This window comes from Procambarus clarkii, unplaced genomic scaffold (assembly GCF_040958095.1).
Source record: "Procambarus clarkii isolate CNS0578487 unplaced genomic scaffold, FALCON_Pclarkii_2.0 HiC_scaffold_1167, whole genome shotgun sequence".
NCBI classification, from domain to species: Eukaryota; Metazoa; Arthropoda; class Malacostraca; order Decapoda; family Cambaridae; genus Procambarus; species Procambarus clarkii.
In genome coordinates, this window is record NW_027190198.1 from 28,612 (window position 1) to 49,224 (window position 20,613).

General features: G+C 41.3%; 1 protein-coding gene across 1 annotated transcript; it reads right to left on the reverse strand.

Annotated features, from left to right (window-relative positions):
* Positions 1-359: 359 nt before the first annotated feature.
* On the reverse strand, positions 360-11,841 carry LOC123749740 (uncharacterized). The gene is made up of 8 exons (XM_069320979.1): positions 10,995-11,841; positions 8,080-8,214; positions 5,579-5,763; positions 4,853-5,054; positions 4,109-4,680; positions 3,398-3,706; positions 2,313-2,682; positions 360-1,839 (listed from the first exon to the last, which is right to left on the reverse strand). Exons 1-8 carry the CDS (start codon positions 11,689-11,691, stop codon positions 1,703-1,705), a joined length of 2,607 nt encoding a protein of 868 aa, XP_069177080.1. The 5' UTR covers positions 11,692-11,841; the 3' UTR covers positions 360-1,702.
* Positions 11,842-20,613: the final 8,772 nt, after the last annotated feature.

Below are 20,613 nucleotides of genomic sequence, written 5' to 3' on the forward strand. Positions count from 1 at the left end.
TCTAAACTTTCTAACAAACATGACCTAACATAAGCCTACCCTTCATTTTTTCTTTCTTTCATTTTTCTTTTTCTTTCTCTTGTTTCTCTCATGTCCCCATTCTTACTCCTATTATTACACCCTCTATTACACCTTACTTTCTGTACCTTTTGCCTTACTCATTTCTTCCTCCAGGATTTCTGTCTCCTGACCTCTCTTGACTTATTTAATGCGGTTGCCTCTCTCATCTCATCACAATCAACTTGATAATGGTCCAGGACGAACCGAAACGTCGTCGTCTCTTCAATTTCTAGTGCATGTGATTTGGCCAACATATATCACCTGTGAAAAAATGTATGACTGGAAAAATCAAACATAACAATATTCACATCTTTATTATACATTTGCATGGTACTAAAATGTGTCTAAAAGGTGGCACTGGTGAGTGAAAACTTGTTCTTATAAAGTTACTAAGTATTGAAACAGGAGTATAGACGTACGAGTCTGACTCGGTACTCTGGACATTCTGCTGTGGCAACGATAGTGCTGTTATATTAGTACTGTATCCACATTTGTAAGGTGGACATAAATAGGTATGTGATTTAAACTGCTGCTCAAAGTGCATGCAACAAATAATTTATTATTTAATGTGTTATTGATGACCATTCAGCTGATAAAACTGCTTCCAACAACAGTGTGTATGAGATACACACTTGATGAGATACTTGAGATTCAAATTGATGAACTAAAACTATACAGTATTTGCAAATTTAATTTGATCAAAGAAATTTTGTTAATTTATTACTGGCAATTCAACAACAGTATTATTATTTAAGAATTTTTCAAATTTGTCATAATTATTACTCCTATACTCAATCCCATTTCTGAACTAATATGAAATGCATGATGATGATGTCATGATACTGACAATGACTTTCAGAAACATTAATACTTTAATAAAAACAGCATCATCATTTATAACTTCATTATCACCATAAGATAAACAAACAAATGATAATTAATAGTTTCAATTTAGTTAACAAATGCAGTCAAATTACGTCTTGTTAGTGAAACTGTTGACTCAAATAAGCATTAGCAAATTTGCAATGCTCATGTCACCTAAAACTGAATAAAATCAAAATTTTTGTGGCTGGAGGAAATTTCCAAGTTGTCTTATTGAAGTAAGTAACTCGCTGAAATTTCATCCATCAACATTATAAAAAAAACAAGTTAAATGAAGCTGAATGACCATTGTACATAATAGAAAATGCTGTTTCTATTGAATTACATAATGTAAATACTTTCTTCAGATCTGTATTATGTGCTCACAGAAGCAAAAGCAATTAAAAACCAAAAACGTATTCTCGGAAAGATTATGGCATTACAAGAGTCATGAAATGTGCTACAAAAGACTAGACTAGCATTTCATGCACTGGAATGATTGGTGGAAATGCAAAATGGTGTGTGAATGTGATCTCTCACATTATGGGTAAAATAAGTTTTTAATCAGATATTAAATATACTGTATTCTATTTTGATAACCTCATGGGACATCAAGAACAACAGTCAATAATCTCATAGATTAGAATGAATATTAATTGTAAGTTCTCTCAAAAATCAATGTTGATATAGCTTCTTTAATTGTGTTCAAACACAATGAAAATGTAATACAATATGTTTATATACTTACGATCTTTGTTCCTAACATCACAGATAGTTTCACTTAACGTATACCTATGCACCTCATCAACCGCATCTTGTTGTAAGACTGCCTTTTTCTTGTTGTAAGACTGCCTTTTATGATCCTGTTCCGAGCACCAAAGGGCCCTAGTCCTCCGACGCCTCCTCTTGACATTATCTCTGCTAGTACAATATACTGTATATCAAACAAGACTGCTACCACAACCATTCTCACCATCTTAGCGTAGCAAATTGGTCAGCTTTTAAATATGATTATCAGAGCTATTTGTGCTAATATCATATTTTGTAACTGCAGAAGGCTCTGCATAACATGAAGGAATAAAAAGGTATTCCTGAGTTGTGAAACTTGAGCTTTAATACAGAACAGTAGAGTACTTCATAATCATAGCTACTTAAATATTCATTATTCACTCATATTACTACATTCTTCTAAATTTGAGAGAGGCAGGGACAGAGGCTGAAAGGTGGGGAATGTTGCAGGGAATAATGTTATTTACTTCACTACTCAACTTATATAACTGTTAAGGTTTCTTTTAACAAAAAAGTGCCTAAAGTTACCAGAAGATATAATTCGTAGACCAATCAACCTCAAACAATAGTCTCTATTAAGGTTGCCCTGCATGGTACCTGACCTGTGTTTGGGCTTAGGTTTTCTTTATTTTGCGAGTAGCTACGTGGTGTTGGTCCTCCCTTTTCTCCCCATTTTCCTTCGGCTGGGCCTTGATTTGTCTTTTTTGGGGAAGCAGACTCATCCCTATGAGAATGTGTTATGGCATTACTTGTACTGGCAGAAGGAGGATCTGGAGGTCGGACCTCGTCCAACTGAGAAATTAAACTGCGTGTCGAGTCTGGAGAAGCCAAAGGGGCTGCCCTAAATATTGGTTTCCTGATCACTTCATCGTCTGGTTCGACAGAATCCTCCTCTCGGTAGGTCCCCACTGTATACGCCACAACTGTTGCATGGTCCAACTTGCCAGGCACCAAAGCCAACTTTTCGCATACCTGTGTAGGATTCATTAAGCTGAATAGTACATTTGTATATACATGGAAACAAATTCATTTGAAAAATTAGAGAATGCTGAATGCGTTTTTGGCTCAATTCGCCTTCATCAGAGCAAGATAGTGAAAAACATGAATTTTTCCAAATGTGGTTTTCCGCATACTGTACTTGGATCAGTGTTTTTAATTGTTGTTGCATATTTGTATATATATATTTAGTTTACATTTTTGTGTATTAATCTTACAAAATAACACTTAAGCCAATTTTGTAAATGAAAAGCTTAAAACAAATTGTTTCCACTAATACATTCTGTCTGTAATACATACTGGCTCCTGTCAATGTAGCCTTAATGCAGTACACACTTCATTTACAAAATATGTCCATTGTAAGTCTGTCAGAATATTATAACAAAATTATACATCACTAATTGAAGATAGTATAGTGTCACAATTTACAGATTAACAAATTTCTAAATTAGTGATATCCTTAGACCCAAATAACCACTTTTAATCATTTACTAATTTAATAGTTATTGTGTTGTGCTCTTTACCAAACCAACTGCTACAAATAAAAAAATTAAAGGGGAAACAAACTGATGTGGAATATACTCCATAATTAAAAAGCTTTAGGTGGCTATTTCTATTACTGTATTTGTAATTAAGTATGAATAAATTGGGTTAGGCAATGAACACAAAATTTAATACATTTAAAACAAACCTTTCTACGTCTGTTTCGTTGGTCTGATCTAGAGAGTTCCTTTGAAGCTGGAGGATACAAGTCTGGATCCTCTAGAATGCGCCGTTTAGCCACTGTCAACTTCGTGGCAAAGTGAACCATCTCTAAACAGAGGCCTTGAGCACTTGTGACAGGACCCATGCTTGTCAGGCCACAACGTAAGAGATCTTCCATACGCAAGAGTGTTAGTTCATGTCTTTGATGAGCCTCAACCAGTGGAAGGAATGGATCTGTGCTCACATCCTCGTCGTCAGGGAGTCCAGCTCCTACTGACTTAACATTGTTTACAGGCTGTTGGATAATAAGAAAAGTTATGATCACTTAAGATAACAATTATGCACTTAAGATTACATTGGTTATTAGAGACTTCTATTTTAGCAAAAAGAAAAATTCTCAGGTATATTATAAAACAAGTCTAAATCTATCTAAAACTCTATCTACTGTAGTTACCTACATCTCTATTTTTAATCTCTTTCTCAGTTAAAAGGTTTGAATAATGTGAATAAGTAAAAATTTGGTTTTCTATACTTAATCTAACAAGATAAAAATCGGTAATGTTTTCTTGATAAATATAATTACGGTGTTATACAAGCCATATGAAGAAACACTGGTGATACTTGGAATTATTTCATGCAAATGATTTAAAGTTGCAACAATTACCGGTACACTCAAAATCTGCAAAAGATTCCTCACCTGTTTTCCTCGTCCAGGACAAACTGGTTGTTCTTTCACTCCCGGTTGAGGTCTTCTTCCTCTGCCTCTCTGTTGTTGCTGCTGTTGTTGTTGCTGCTGCTGTTGTTGCTGCTGCTGTTGTTGCTGCTGCTGTTGTTGCTGCTGTTGCTGCTGCTGCTGCTGTGAATGCTGCCGGGTGGGTTGGTGTCGCTCACCATTTCGTCTACTTTGTCCACTACTTCGAGATTCTCTTGAGTTTTGTGGCTTGTGTCCCTCGCCTTGACTCTCTTGGGATCCATTCTGCTGCTCTCTGGCTCCTGAACTGGGTTTCTCTGTACTTTGTGATTCTTTTGAAGAACTCTTACTTTCTTTCTCTTTCTCTTTTTCCTTTTCTTTCCTAGGAATTGCAAATTTTCCAACAACTGGATCAAAGTTATCTGAGATACCATCACTGGTCAGAAAGACAATGTCTCCAGAATCACAATAGGTTAACGAACAAGTTAAATTGTTCAACTCGGGATTCTGACCATCTACAGGCCCCAAAGCGCCCAAGGCATCTCGCATATCACGCATACTGTAAATATCGTGTGAACCTGAAATGCCAAATTAACATAGATGAATTATGGAGAAAAAAAAATTATTTGTAAAATCACATAACATTTTCAATGTCAAAAATAGTTATAGCATATTTAACTCATGTGATACAGTAAATAGTAACTTAAAACCTAATTATACTCAAGATTCATGACTACCGGATTATCCTACCTTGTGTGATCTCTCGCACCCCATATTTCTGAGAATAGACATAAGCGAGCGAGTCTCCAACATTACACACACACACCACAAACTGCTCCTTGTTTGCTAGTGGTGCAACAACAGCCGCAGTTAGAGTAGTTAACATTCCATCTTCTTGAAGGATAAGGCTATGTGCTGCATGAAATGATCGTAAGAGTGCCACAAAGATGTCCTGGTGGAAAAAAGCAGCATGTTAACAATTACTTATATACATCCGACATGCTTTGCCATGCCATACAGCAGAGTAGCTCACAGAATACATTTTTAATCAAAGCCTCAACAAATTTCCAGATGCCTCCATCTATAGGTCATTCTCAAATGCTGTCTCTATGATTCGTGCATTTTTGCTTGGTTCTCTCTCTCACCTGATGGCTGTCATCCTTTTCCCTTCATAATACTGAACTTTAATTATGGTAATTTTAATTTTATCATTCCTAAATCTGTCTATTTACTTATATAATATTGTGAGACTTGCCACTTTGATATAGTTTTGATAACCTGACATAGGCCTAGTTATTACATATGATAGTGCACCCAAATTATAACTAAAAGGGACTAAAAACAAAACAAAATCAACTGGAAGAAATTATGAATTTAAAACCTCTTCTGATAAAAATATGCACATTTATTCAGAACAAATGTTTAATTATTTTATCACTAGAATGCCAGCTATCAACTAGATGTCGGTGAACTGACTGTTGTGGTTTCTGGCGGCGAGGCAGCAGGAGAGTAGAGTGCCGTGTTGAGATGATGCAGGCACCCGTGAATGGCACACCTGGCTGCTATACTGGCCTTCTCCCCCCAGTTGACCCCATCAGCCAAGGCCAGGATGGCACTGTCTTCACGTGCCACAACTCCAAATGCATCAGCTATTGGGTTACCTGTTAATATAACAAGTAATTATTATTATTTTCAATCTCTCCATCAAAACATTAAAAATTAGTAGATTAAATAAAAGTTGCTGATGTAATGGTATACCATTAGTAATGTCTTCTCACAGACATAATAACATAGGACAAAAACCCCACACTTGTGTATATGTGAAATTTATGTAAGGAATTTACACTAAGTCTTTCGCACTCTCCTGAGTGCTTTATCAAGATCCGAGTGTGTGATTAGGACGAGACTTACATCTCAACAACTAATTGGCTAGCTACATCTATAAATCCTTTTTCCATGGATATATTTGAGTGATCCTTTCCTCAGTGCAAGATTTAATTCCTGACATCTCAGTCAAATTCCTCCTTATATTGTATGTTAATTATTTTGCCTTGTATGAGATGTAATTTTTCATATTACATTATTTCCCTACAGTACTTCTCTTCCAATTTTTATATATTGAAGAAATAGAAGAGTAGGTGGGGAAGCATCATCACCAATACCCGAGTGTGTGGACAGTTATCTCATAACAAAAATGGATTACAGGTACTAATTGGTTCCTTCCAAATGTCAAGACTAGTAGAACTTCAGGTTGTTGAGATATTTTTAGCCCATCATGGTACAGTGGGAAGTGAGTGTTTCCGGGAAGCCCAGAGATGAGTGTTCAATCCTAATCAATCAGGTTTGATGTCTGCACATGGCAAGATGCATATGATGAGTCACAATAACATGGCTGAAAAATAATTACTAAACCACACAGTAGAAGATGAAGATACGACGACAACGTTTCAGTCCGTCCTGGTCCATTATCAAGTCGATTGTGATAATGGTCCAGGACGAAACGAAACATCGTCATCTCTTCATCATCTGGTGTGTGGTTTCGTCAACATGGCAAGATGTTTACACTAGGGTACACCAGATGCTTCTGTTAAGCTAGCAGTCACTAAGGATCTGAGAGCTAGCCATCAAGTACAGTAGTTGACCTGGTTAGGAAAATTTGAACTTGCCTAACCGGTTTCCGGTCCCAAACGAAGGGTAATACTGTACAGTACATCCAAAGGAAGGTCAGTTTTATTATCAAGCATAAGTGCTTTATGCAAAGAAATGCCAAGGTGAGATTATATGTCCCGCTGCCAGGAACAGGCAGCCAGTACTTAGGTTTACCCAGGCCCATCAGGGTCAACTACTGACCTTCCTTAGGATGCAATCCACAACAGTTGCCTAACTCCCAGGTATCTGGGAGTTGGGCAACTCCCAGAGTTAGGGAGTAAGGACTCCCTAACTCTCAATTTCAAAATCCAACTGGAAAGGATTATCAAGGCAAATACAGTTATAAACTTTCGACAAGCCGGCGACTTCTTGTCCTCGTTGAGGCCACCAGTGTCAGTGACCCTCAGGGAAATTCAGATAAAATCTATGGCAACGGCGGGTAGGCAGTTCCATGGGTTAATAACCCTGTGGGTAAAAAAGCATCTTCCATTTTCAGTCCTTTATTGTGGCTTGCTGAGCTTGAAACCATTGCTCTTTGTGTTACATCTGACCTGAAGAAAATATCCAGATTAACATCCTCTAACTTGTTCAGTATTTTAAAAGTTTCAATGAGATCTGCCCTGTCATGCCTGGTTTGCAGTGTTGTTAGCCCTGTGGCCTTCAAGCATTCTTGATACGAGAGATGACTTGACTCTGGAATCACCTTTTATTGCCCGGTGTTGCACCTTCTCCAGAGCAGCTATGTCCTTCTGAAAATGAGGTCTCCATGCTTGGATACAGTAATCTAAGTGGGGCTGCACCAGAGATTTATAAAGTTAAAGCATTTCCTTCTTTTCCTTATAGTCAAAAGTATGCTTGATTATCCCAAGAGTTTGGTTAGTTTTCCTGACTGCTGCACCCACCTCTGTAGTGCAACTTTTAATGAGTAGTGAAATTTGACTCCAAGGTCCTTTTCTTCATCAATCTGATGTAATGTAATGCTATTAATTTGGTAGTTGTGGCATGGGTTGTTATGCCCCACGTGCAAGGTCTTCCATTTGTCGATATTAAAACACATTTGCCAGTCGTCTGACCATTTATGGAGTTCATGAAGATCTCTTTGTAAGGCCTCAATATCATTATCAGTTTCCACTTTACCATAAATCTTTGTGTAAACCTATACAACATTATCTATATTTAATTCTACAGTACTATGATTAATAATAATTATTAATCATTCTATAAATATAGATAATGCTGTATAGTTATAGATTATGATATATAAGAGGAATAAGGTGAATATCAGTAACTGTAACTAATCATAGAAATCGCACAGTGACAATACCCACCGGCACGCTCGCTGGTGACTGGATGGCGCTCGTAGAGTGTTGTGGACAGACCATACGCACGCCTATGAGGTCGATTCCAGTTCAGAAGGCCAGCAATCTCCTCTGTCTCGCTCCTCTTCAGGTCTGGGTTCGGGACTAATTGAGAGAACACTAATAAATGAAACTGAAAACAACATTTGAAAGGTATTCTGAGGGTCATTTTGTATGGAATGAAAAAACCCATATGAGAGAAATCTTAATACTGTATCTGCTACATATATTCCTGTTACGATTCTTTATTGGATTATTGTTTAAGTAACTTTATTGCAACTTTTTACAGGCAATGACTATTCTCCTATAAAATATGTATATAAAGTTTAATGAAAAAATGCATGTATTCCCCAATCAGTTCTGCAAGACACAAACACGAATACACATAATGCACAAGCACACCCATGCACACAAGAACACATTACTCAACAAAGGAATAAAACTGAAAAATCAACATTTAATCAAAATAATGAATCATGTAATTTATAATGTACTTCAGATCCACCACAGAAATGTGAGGCAGTGAAGATATATAATATATATTATATGGGTCACATACTATATGTCATATGGGAGGCCATATAATTCATATTAATGTATGATATTGTATAGTTACATATAATGTATGATATTGTATAGTTACATAATTGCACACCCAACTTGGAAGTTGTGTTTGTTGTATTTACAAATACAGTACTGTAGGACTCAAACACTACATTACACAAAGGGGAAGAGATTATTGAATTTAGCTGTAGATTACAGATAGATAGCTGTAGATAGCTGTAGAACTATTTCCTTCAATGTGCAATTTTTAAATTTATGTAAAAATTAAAATACAGTACTAATATGCATACAATATTATGAAATTATTGGAAAATTTACTAAGCCAAGTCTAATTACAAAAGCAAACAAAAAATAAAAAATAAAATACCATTTTCTTGTAAGTGATTCAGTGTGATTAATATATTTGAACAATTAATGTTCAACCAAGTACAGTATTATCTGGCCACAACAATTTATTAACAATTAAGACTCACATACTTGCATACATCACATGACTTGGGAGACATACATTTATTGAAGTCAACATGCATACACACCAAACACACAAATCAGAAAATAAAGAATTGACGACATTTCGGTCCGTCCAGGACCATTATCAAGTCCATGTAATGACTTACACATCTTGATAATGGTCCAGCAAGGACTGAAACATCGTTAATTTTAATTTTCAGATGTGTTGGTTTGGGTGTCTAATTTTCAGCGTCGTTATAGTGACATTGTCAGCATGCATACTTTCACTGTTGTTTATACATGTAAGGAATGACGTCCTGATATTGTACTCGCAATACTAAATTAAGATGCTAATAGAGGCTGACAGTGACGAGATGGGTTAATGTGCAATCTGAGATGATCAAGTTATGGCAAGCATTAACCAGATGATATTTTAAGAGTTATCGTGAGCTATCATTATTATATAGGCACTACAAATGTGAAAAAATGCACGGTGAATACATTAGCAAACTGAAACAAATGTGCAGTGCAAGGTGTGAAAGTAAGAATGCCGGAAAATATAAAAATATTCTAGGCTACTGCATGAAAAATGTGAGAAAAGTGTAGATCTAATCGTTGATGTTATAACAAAATGGTTTGATATGAACAAATGGAAAATAATGTGCTTCGGACATATGGCAATGTGAAGTATGATGGGCAAAGTGAAACAAATATGATTCAAAAGATACAACAGTTTGAAGGAGATAAGTCTATGCTTCGTATTGTTTCCATGGGATTTACTCGAAGCCCTTCGTTTATTGGCCTGTTATGAACTACCATCAACAAATTATTAAGCTTCAAAAACAACATTATGAAACATGGTGAGATTGATGATAAAAATAGGAGAACAGCATAAGACTACTGCATAGTCTTTCAGTTACGAATTATCTTTCGATTTGAGAATGTACGGCTGAGGGCAAGGCATCAAAACAAGCGCCTCCTCATGTAAAAATAAAAATATATATATTGTTTACTTTAAAACTTGATCAAGTACACACATTCATCTAGAGTAATGACAGCGGGAACGGTGATTCCAGTAACTACTTCATTGCAGGCAGAGTCAATGCTGTCTAGACATAAATATGAATAACCTCTGAAGAATGCTGATAGGTATATACAATCTTGGTGATTAGCAGAAAATGGTCAGAATGAAGGATACATGAGTATCAATACTGTATAATAAATCCTTTTGGAGGACTTATACTTAAATTGAGGCATGACAATTGTTTGTTAAGAAAAAAAGGATTTAGAAATGATTCAGTAATATGAAGTTCCTTTAATATGTGATGGATTGGGTTTTTAAGTGCTTTAATATTATTATTATGCCTAAAATGAAATTTATACCAATTATACTAACCTTAGCCTAGTCAGAAAGCTTAAAAAAATCAGATTTAGTTGGAAGTAGCCAATCTTATAACTAGTGCGCCTATATTATTTATAATAATGACGACTAGCACAACAGTACGCAGGGTATGTACATGCTGGGTTAATGAGGGGCACCGTCTGCAGGTGGCTCTGACACAGGGCAGTCATGCTCTCGTGTTCAACGCGGCTAAGTTGACCAAACCACACACTAGAAAGTGTGACAATCGACTTGAGAATGGTCCAGGACGGACCGAAACGTCGTCGTCCCTTCACTTTCTAGTGTGTGGTTTGGTCAACATATTTCAGCCACGTTATTGTGACTCCTCGTGTTCAACGCGGCTAATTCTAATCCTGAGTGTCATGATATAATGTCTGAAGAACATCAGTGCTTTACAGGCATGCGTCCAAGGCACGAAGGTGCAGATTAGGTAAGTGTCAATTGACAGGATGGAGCCAGGCAGACTGACCTGCCATTGCCCCAGCTTCCACTAAATCCAGAGTGAGGAACTTGGCCCGTTGACTGGCCAATCCACCCTCGCTGGCTTCATATGGGAGGTTGTCATCGGGAGGGCTGATGTCTGGATTGTTGTTCCCATTTTCACATACTCTGTCTGCATTGTCGGTCTGGGTGGGGATGCTCTGGGCGTCAGAATCATAAGTCTGGTTATCTAAAGGGACTTGTGTACTCTGCACCGGGGTGTCAACCATTATGAGAGGGTTGAGGTTATCATCCAGTGTGGGCTGCATCATGAGTTTGTTGACTGTCCCCCCACCTTCATCTCTGCAGCTAACCAGCACGGCTTCTACCATGCCCATATTGTCCGTGTTTATACTGTGGCCAGTACTCTCTCTACTAGACCAGACACCTGCATCATAACTACCCTCCTCCATTATATCTCCGTTACTTTCAACATGATTGGCAAGATCACTATCACTTCTCTCATAACCGCTACAACTATTTCTACTAGCACCATCAACACCATTATTACCATTAACACAACCATTATTTGAACCACCACTATCTGAGGGGAGAGTAAGGCCGTAGTTGAGGGGCCCATCACCAAACTGGAGGAAGGCTGCAGGAGGGGCCCGACCCGGGTTTGGGGAAAGTGGTGAGGGCGCCTCCCCTCTCCACGAAGGAGCCTCACAGTCTAGTGAATCCATACTGCGTCCCTCACTAACACCATCACGTGATCTCTTATGAACAGGCGACTTAGGCTCTCGTTTGCGGAAGTATGCAGCTATATCTGCATATGGCGTCTTACGTGGGGGAGGCTTCTGGGAGGTGACGTAGGCATTAGGTTGAGCATCAGACGTGGCGTCATCGGCATCTATGTAGTCAAGATCTGCCTCGTCTCGCTGGAGGGGAGGGTGACCCCTGCGGTTGACGGAGGTCAGGCCGCCGCCGGGGCCGGTGAAGGCGGCCACCACGTGCGAACGAGGGGAACGCAGGGCACGTGACGGTAGTTCCTCGCACGTGCGGCCGTACACGATGGCTGGCTGCACCCCGCGCGTCTCCCTGCAACACAATAAAATCACAATATCGCTACATATAATAACCGCTACATTTAGTACCCACACACAGTGAAAAGGAGGAAACACACTAATACAAGATACTGTTGTTGACCAAACCACACACTAGAAATGGAAGAGACGACGACGTTTCGGTCCGTCCTTGCACAATCATCTTGAGAATGGTCCAAGACGGACCGAAACGTCGTCGTCTCTTCAATTTCTAGTGTGTGGTTTTGGTCAACATTTTTCAGCCACGTTATTGTGACTCTTCATCTGCATAAGAAACTGTTATTGTTATTTTCCCATGAATCTGGGAAGACCCAGGAGGGCTGCCGGACCTTTCACAACATGGCTTTCCGGGCTCTTGGACCGGACGGCAGTTAGGAGGGTAGAAATAGCCTAAGCTACTCTATCCTTTTGAGAAGTCTTTTATGGTGTCAATAAACGTACTTGAATCACGTGTAGTAAAGATACATTGCTGTTTGCAGGTGATGAGTCACAATAACGTGGCTGAAGTATGTTGACCAGACCACACTAGAAGTTGAAGGGACGACAACGTTTCGGTCCGTCCTGGACCATTCTCAAGTCGATTGTGACTTGAGAATGGTCCAGGACGGACCGAAACGTCGTCGTCCCTTCAACTTCTAGTGTGTGGTCTGGTCTACATTGCTGTTATATATCGCCTATATATATCAATATAATTCGACGATGTATTTGAATATAGCTACACAATACCTAAAGTTTACATGTGGTCGGTTTTCAATGTTTATGTTCCCTGAAATCTAGAAATCTAGAAATGAAATCTAGATAAGTCCGTGAAGAACGGACTTATCTTTTGAATTGCTTGATTAACCGAGTTACTGCTGCTTGCATCCTGCAAGCCTACACAGCTATCACAGCCCAGCTGCTCTAGAAGTATTCTGATGGGAGAAAGTTGACGTATCTTTTACCTTGAATATTCTCTAAGTATTGGAGGAGATGCAGTAAGGTTACCAGGCCCAAGTTAATAACATTTTTGGTAGCCTCATGTGGGAAACATTTTTGGCAGCCTCATGTGGGAACCATTTTTGGCAGCCTCATGTGGGAAACATTTTTGGTAGCCTCATGTGGGAAACATTTTTGGTACCCTCATGTGGGAAACATTTTTGGTAGCCTCATGTGGGAACCATTTTTGGCAGCCTCATGTGGGAAACATTTTTGGCAGCCTCATGTGGGAAACATTTTTGGTAGCCTCATGTGGGAAACATTTTTGGTAGCCTCATGTGGGAAACATTTTTGGTAGCCTTATGTGGAAAACATTTTTGGTAGCCTCATGTGGGAAACATTTTTGGTAGCCTCATGTGGGAAACATTTTTGGTAGCCTCATGTGGGAAACATTTTTGGTAGCCTCATGTGGGAAACATTTTTGGTAGCCTCATGTGGGAAACATTTTTGGTAGCCTCATGTGGGAAACATTTTTGGTAGCCTCATGTGGGAAACATTTTTGGCAGCCTCATGTGGGAAAACATTTTGGTAGCCTCATGTGGGAAAATATTTTGGAAGCCTCATGTGCAGAGTATGATGCCTAGCTAGAGTTAACACGTGCCTGTATTGATTAAGATTAAGCCACCCTAAAGGAGGCACGGGCATGAATAACCCGTAAACGCTGAATTGTAATAAAACTATTGCTGTAGGGCTGTTACCAAGAGGTGAAGTGTGGAGCGGATGTAGGGAGGGTGTGAAGTCCCCACCGGAACACTCCCGACTATTGTCTCCTATTATCCTGTTGTTTTAGATTCAGCTACTTAGAACAAAAGTTCCAAAGTAGCACGGGCTATGGTGATCCCGTAGTGGACTTACCTGGCACAGGAGCGGGGCTGTAACTGTTGTCTCCTAGTGTGGCCTAATGTACACTGTCATACCTACATCCCACTCGGGGCTGGATGGTAGAGCCACGGTCTCGCTTCATGCAGGTCGGCGTTCAATCCCCTGACGGCCAAAGTGGTTGGGCACCATTCCTTTCCCCTCGTCCCACCCCAAATCCTTATCCCGATCCCTTCCCTTTTATGTCCCCTGTTTAGTTATACAGTAAATAATGAAAAAGTAAATGTGTATATTTCGCGAGATGACTTTTAAGCGGTTGATAAGTGAGTGTGAATGTGTACATGCGCTTGACCTCGTCTGCACTGTAGCGGCGTTGCTTCCTGCGGGTCTGTGCTCGATCCCGGATGGTTTACATGGTTGTGCAGCGTTCCTTCACCATGCCTGTCTGTCATATGTGCCTCCCAAGTGTTATATATTCATACGGCATTAAGGTTTTCTCCAAAGTTTCAGCCCCGCTCCTGTGCCCGGTAAGTCCACTACGGACTCACCATAGCCCGTGCTACTTGGAACTTTGTTCCCAGTAGCTGAATCTTAAACAACAAGGTTTTCTCCTGATATTTCGCCACCTCTCAGGTGGGAGTCAGTCTGGCCTTCTGATGTCATCAACCTGGGACCAGATTCACGAAGCAATTACACAAGCACTTACGAACCTGGGGCCAGAGTCACGAAGCAGTTACGCAAGCACTTACCAACGTGTACATCTTTCCTCAATCTTTGACGGCTTTGGTTGCATTTATTAAACAGTTTACAAGCGTGAAAACTTGCCAATCACCTGTTGTTATTGTTATATCCTCCCCCCCCCCCAAACACACAACAGCAAGCAGGGCGCCACCAGCAACCCACAAGGACTGCCAGACGGAGAGATCCACAAGTAGACATACATGAAGAAAATTATCATTAATGAAGTAGATAACCCAGGAAATTGGTCGTGTGTGTGGGCGGGCGGGCGGGGGTGTGGGTGGGGGCGGGGAGGACCGTTAAAAACCGTTGGCAAGTTCAATAGCGCATAACACTTAATGTTAACAATGTCATTACTCATCACCTCTCTCTGTCTCTGTCTCTGTCTCTCTGTCTCTGTCTCTGTCTCTGTCTCTGTCTCTCTCTCTCTCTCTCTCTCTCTCTCTCTCTCTGTCTCTGTCTCTGTCTCTGTCTCTGTCTCTGTCTCTCTCTCTCTCTCTCTCTCTCTCTCTCTCTCTCTCTCTCTAAGTTCATTGAGGTTCAAATACACACAAAGGGATGAGGCAGCTCAAGGCATTCTTATCCCGTTCACTACAACGTGTTCATATATCAATACACAAACAATCAACATATTACCCAACATTCTGAGTGATAAACAATGGGTGTGAAGTCTTCCGTTGAGGAAGATTGATAGCTTTTAAGACTTCCTAAAGTGTTTGCGAGTGTACGAGTGCTTGCCTACACTATTCTATCAATTTTAAGAGCAGGGTGCCCATGTCTGCATTGTCTATTCCCCCCTCTGTGTGGTGTATGTATTGAACAACATGCTGGGATGAACAGCCCAGCGGGTTGTTCATCCTATTGGAGGAGGAGGGGGTTATTGTACATGCTGCTATTGTGGAATGTTCACTCACAGGATGAGTGACGCTCCACAATACAGCCTAGCCCCTCTATAGCACTATGTCCATTCACAGGATGAGTGACGCTGCCGAATAAACTCACTCTTCGTGGCAAATTGAAATAGTTTAGCCACCACAACATTTGTCCTCACCATATCTCTCGCTCTCTCTTCATATCTATATCTCTATCTCGTATATGCATATTTATGTATTTATTTGTCATTCACTTGCACTATCGGAGCCTCGAACTGCGGCCCCAAAAGTCACAGCCCACAGTCCTGCACACCGCGCTACGAACACCTACAATAAGGATCCCAGAGACACCAAACTGGTATCCAACTGAAACTTGAGGCTCTCCCCGAGGCGCACCTTTGGGGAAAAAAGGTGTTGGGTGATCCACATCTTAATCATGTAAATTCATAAACCTGTAGGGGGTAAGGAATTTGTATGTGGGCCCCCCACATACATGTAGGGGCTCACACCACCTACCCCCGCCCATATGTGGGGGCCCACACCACCTACCCCCGCCCATATGTGGGGGCCCACACCACCTACCCCCGCCCATATGTGGGGGGCCCACACCACGTACCCCCGCCCATATGTGGGGAGCCCACACCACCTACCCCCGCCCATATGTGGGGGGCCCACACCACCTACCCCCGCCCATATGTGGGGGGGCCCACACCACCTACCCCCGCCCATATGTGGGGGGCCCACACCACCTACCGCCGCCCACCAGCGCCAATTCATGTATGATGGAGCCGAGAAGGTTGGCGCGAGTCCCCCTGGCGGCCCTAACACGTGTTCCATCAATATCCCGCCCTGGGTGTTGATCTTCCTGCTAACACACGCCCTCACTCTACCCGACACACACACACACACATACACACATATATACACATTATACACATACACACACACAATTATACACACACACACCAGTCTCACCTGTGGAAAGAGCAACAAAATATGGGTACCATTAAAAGACACATCACATGCTAATGACAATAGTTATCTGGGCATAAATTCTTACTTGATAAATGTCACACCTCAGTTCTAGGCCCCCCCCCCATCCCTATCCGTCCGCCTGCCTGCCTGCCTGCCTGCCTGCCTGCCTGCCTGCCTGCCTGCCTGCCTGCCTGTCTGCCTGCCAGCCTGCCTGTCTGCCTGCCTGCCTGCCTGCCAGCCTGCCTGCCAGCCTGCCTGCCTGCCTGCCTGCCTGCCTGCCTGTCTGCCTGCCTGTCTGCCTGCCTGTCTCCCTGTCTGCCAGCCTGCTTGCCTGTCTTGTGGCTGTACACCTTCAATAAGCCCCGCAAGTGACACTAGCTGTTACGACCTCATAAATGCCTTAGTAACTACATTGATCGCGTCCTAATGGAGCCACCAATCACAGCGCACATCGCAAACATGCAATAACCACGGGGGGGGGGGGGGGAGGGAAGTGAAAGGGGGAAGAGATGGGTGAGGGGAGAGAGACAGGTCTCAAAGCATCAGTACAAATACCTTTTTCTAAAGACTATGCAGGTTTGGAGAATCTGGAAACCTTAACGGAGCTCAAGCGAATGATTAGGACAATTAATGCCACCAATCACCTTACTATGAACCCCCAATTATCACCCCCGAGACGACCAGCGGCCAGATTCACCAAGCAGTTACGCAGCACTTACGAACCTGCGGCCAGATTCACGAAACAGTTACGCAAGCACTTACGAACCTGCGGCCAGATTCACGAAGAAGTTACGCAAGCACTTACGAACCTGCGGCCAGATTCACGAAGCAGTTACGCAGCACTTACGAACCTGCGGCCAGATTCACGAAGCAGTTACGCAGCACTTACGAACCTGCGGCCAGATTCACGAAGCAGTTACGCAAGCACTTACGAACCTGCGTCCAGATTCACGAAGCAGTTACGCAAGTACTTACGAACCTGTACCTCTTTTCTCAATCTTTGGCGGCTTTGTTTACAATTATTAAACAGTTAATGAGCTCCGAAGCACCAGGAGGCTGTTTATAACAATAACAACAGTTGACTGGCAAGTTTTCATGCTAAACGTTTAATAAATGTAACCAAAGCCGTCAAAGATTGAGGAAAGATGTACACGTTCGTAAGTGCTTGCGTAACTGCTTCGTGAATGTGGCCCCAAAGCGCTTCGAGCGTATGGGGGAAGAGAATGACCAGAGAGTTAAAAGTGTACCAGTATCAGGGGGTGGGCAGGGAACACACACACCCGCTCCCCACATGTAAACATTGTAACACAATTAATATTCACTAACATACGAGCTCTCAAAACTACGCGCCAAATAAAGACTGCCTAACCAGAGAAATATTTACTTTGGAAATTAAATTTGAAGCGTGGTACACAGAACAAGACAAAGACACAAGAAGAGCAGAGATATCAAGGAACACAAAATATATATTCCCTTATAGTTTCCCCTTCAAAACGCGTAAATCTTCCGTCTCTCTCATGGTCGTTGAAAAGTATACACTGACTGAAATTTTAGCCAAATACCCAAAGTTTACTTACTGTAGGTAGCACACACACAGACGAACCGAAACGTCGTCGTCCCTTCACTTTCTAGTTTTTTTATTATTATTATTTTCTACCACAGACGTGGCCAGACATTTACAATGCTAACCAGCATATATACATTTTCCTCTGTCCTCCATGGACAGGGTTAGAGATCAGTTAAACATATAGTTCAGGGATTTATTGAACAATCAACCACAGAAGGTGATTCGGTACTTTTAAAATGCTAAGCTAACCTACATACGTAAATACATAGATACACAGATTTCTAGTGTGTGGTTTAGCCAGCACAGCACAAGGAGATGGTGGGAGTAAGTGTTGGAACCCTTACGTTTAAGAAGACCCGTAAACTAACTGTCACAACTGGTTAATAAATGCTGAATGAGCAGAACGGTTTGAGCAACAAACGCCTCGCCTTTGTTAATGTTTGTAGCCCACTACGCCTCCCACGAGGACAACGCTGCTGCATATTCAATGACCTGGAGAATATGTAGACAACATTTACCTGCCTCAATCCATTCAGTAAGCAGGCGATGAGTCACAATAACGTGGCTGAAGTATGTTGACCAGACCACACACTAGAAGGTGAAGGGACGACGACGTTTCGGTCCGTCCTGGACCATTCTCAAGTCGATTGTGTTAGCTAGGCTTTCCCAGGGGGGCGTGTACTCCTGCCCTCACAAGTCCTCATTCTTAGCGTCACCTCGTCCCCCTCTCACTCCCTCACACCTCACTCGCTCCCCTCTCCCTCATATTCATCGCTCGCCCTCACTATTCATCCCCTTTCCCTCAATATTCACTCATCCTCCACCCCTACCCTCTGATCACAACCCTTCCCTCCCCCTCCACCCATTCCCCATTAATTTTCTATTCGATGTCGAGAGCGTTATGAATTTAGATTAATTAAGCATGCCGGGGAGGGCGGGAAGGGCGTGGAGGGCGGGGAACGGAGGAACTGAGATGCCTCGTGGAGGCATTTTGCTTTTCCTCTAATGCTTCTGTCATAGTGGTTGAGTAACTGTGACAGACAGGATCTTCCCGCTCTAAATCCATGTTGTCCTGGCCTGTGAAGTTTATCATTTGCCATAAAACTTGAAATATTATTCCTAATCACTCTTTCAAAAATGTTTATTGTGTGTGATGTTAGTGCAACTGGTCTATAATTTTTTTGCCAAAGATTTACTACCCCCCTTGTGCAGAGGAGCTATATCTGCTGATGTAAGTGCAGCTGGTATCTCCCCTGTATCTAGGCTCTTTCTCCATATTATGCTGAGTGCTCTCGCTACTGGTACTTTACATTTCTTTATGAATATTGAATTCTGTGAGCGAGGCCCAGGAGCTGAGAGCATAGGCATATTGTCAATTTCTCTTTCAAAGTCTTCCGAGTTTGTGGTAATATCCGTTATATTATCTGCAGCTTGAATGTCATTCAAAAGAAACTGTCTGGGTCATCAACTTTCATGTTGTTTATTGGTGTGCTAAACATAGCCTCATACTGGCTTCTTAGAATTTCACTAATTTCTTTGTTGTCCTCTGTGTACGTACCTTCACTTGTAATTAACGGTCCAATACTGGTCGAGGTTTTTGATTTTGATTTTACATACGTGAAAAAAATATTTTGTATTTTGCTTTATCTCTTGTATAATAGATAAAGCTAACCTGCCCCATTACCAACATGGAGAATACATCATATATGCTGATGATACTCAAATAATACACCAACTAGAACCACCAAAGTCAGTATTGACCAACAAACACAAAACAGCCATTGAACTCATAAAGAACTTTGAAAATCAGTGAGAAAATAAGTACAAACACACAAAAATTCCACATAATACACATTGGAAAAGAAACCCAGACCGCCAGAATCCTCAAGAACTGTCCAGTCCGATATGCGGAGGTAGATATAAGCTTGAGGTTCATGTTTAACAAAACTGGAATCAAAATTCCCAGAAAAAAACAGAAGAAAGCAAGCAAAACCAGCCTTAGGAAAACCAAGGAGATTCCGTAGCCTCAGCACGAGTGTACAAGTACACTAATACAAGGCTCAAGTACTATCACAATCACGACTACCAGTACTACTACCACACAATCACGGCTACCAGTACTACTACCACACAATCACGGCTACCAGTAGTACTATTACACAATCACGGCTACCAGTAGTACTACCACACAATCACGGCTACCAGTAGTACTATTACACAATCACGGCTACCAGTAGTACTATCACACAATCACGGCTACCAGTAGTACTATCACACAATCACGGCTACCAGTACTACTACCACACAATCACGGCTACCAGTAGTACTATTACACAATCACGGCTACCAGTAGTACTATCACACAATCACGGCTACCAGTAGTACTATTACACAATCACGGCTACCAGTACTACTACCACACAATCACGGCTACCAGTACTACTACCACACAATCACGGCTACCAGTACTACTACCACACAATCACGGCTACCAGTAGTACTATTACACAATCACGGCTACCAGTAGTACTATCACACAATCACGGCTACCAGTAGTACAGTACTACCACACAATCACGGAAACCAGTATTACTACCACACAATCACGGCTACCAG

Coding starts and splice junctions, on each gene's coding strand:
- LOC123749740 (XM_069320979.1), bottom strand. CDS start 11,691: ATGGATTCACTAGACTGTGAGGCTCCTTCGTGGAGAGGGGAGGCGCCC. Junction 5,764..8,079: donor AGTCACCAGCGAGCGTGCCG/GTGGGTATTGTC, acceptor TTATATTAACAG/GTAACCCAATAGCTGATGCA. Junction 1,840..2,312: donor AAACCTAAGCCCAAACACAG/GTCAGGTACCAT, acceptor TTGTACTAGCAG/AGATAATGTCAAGAGGAGGC.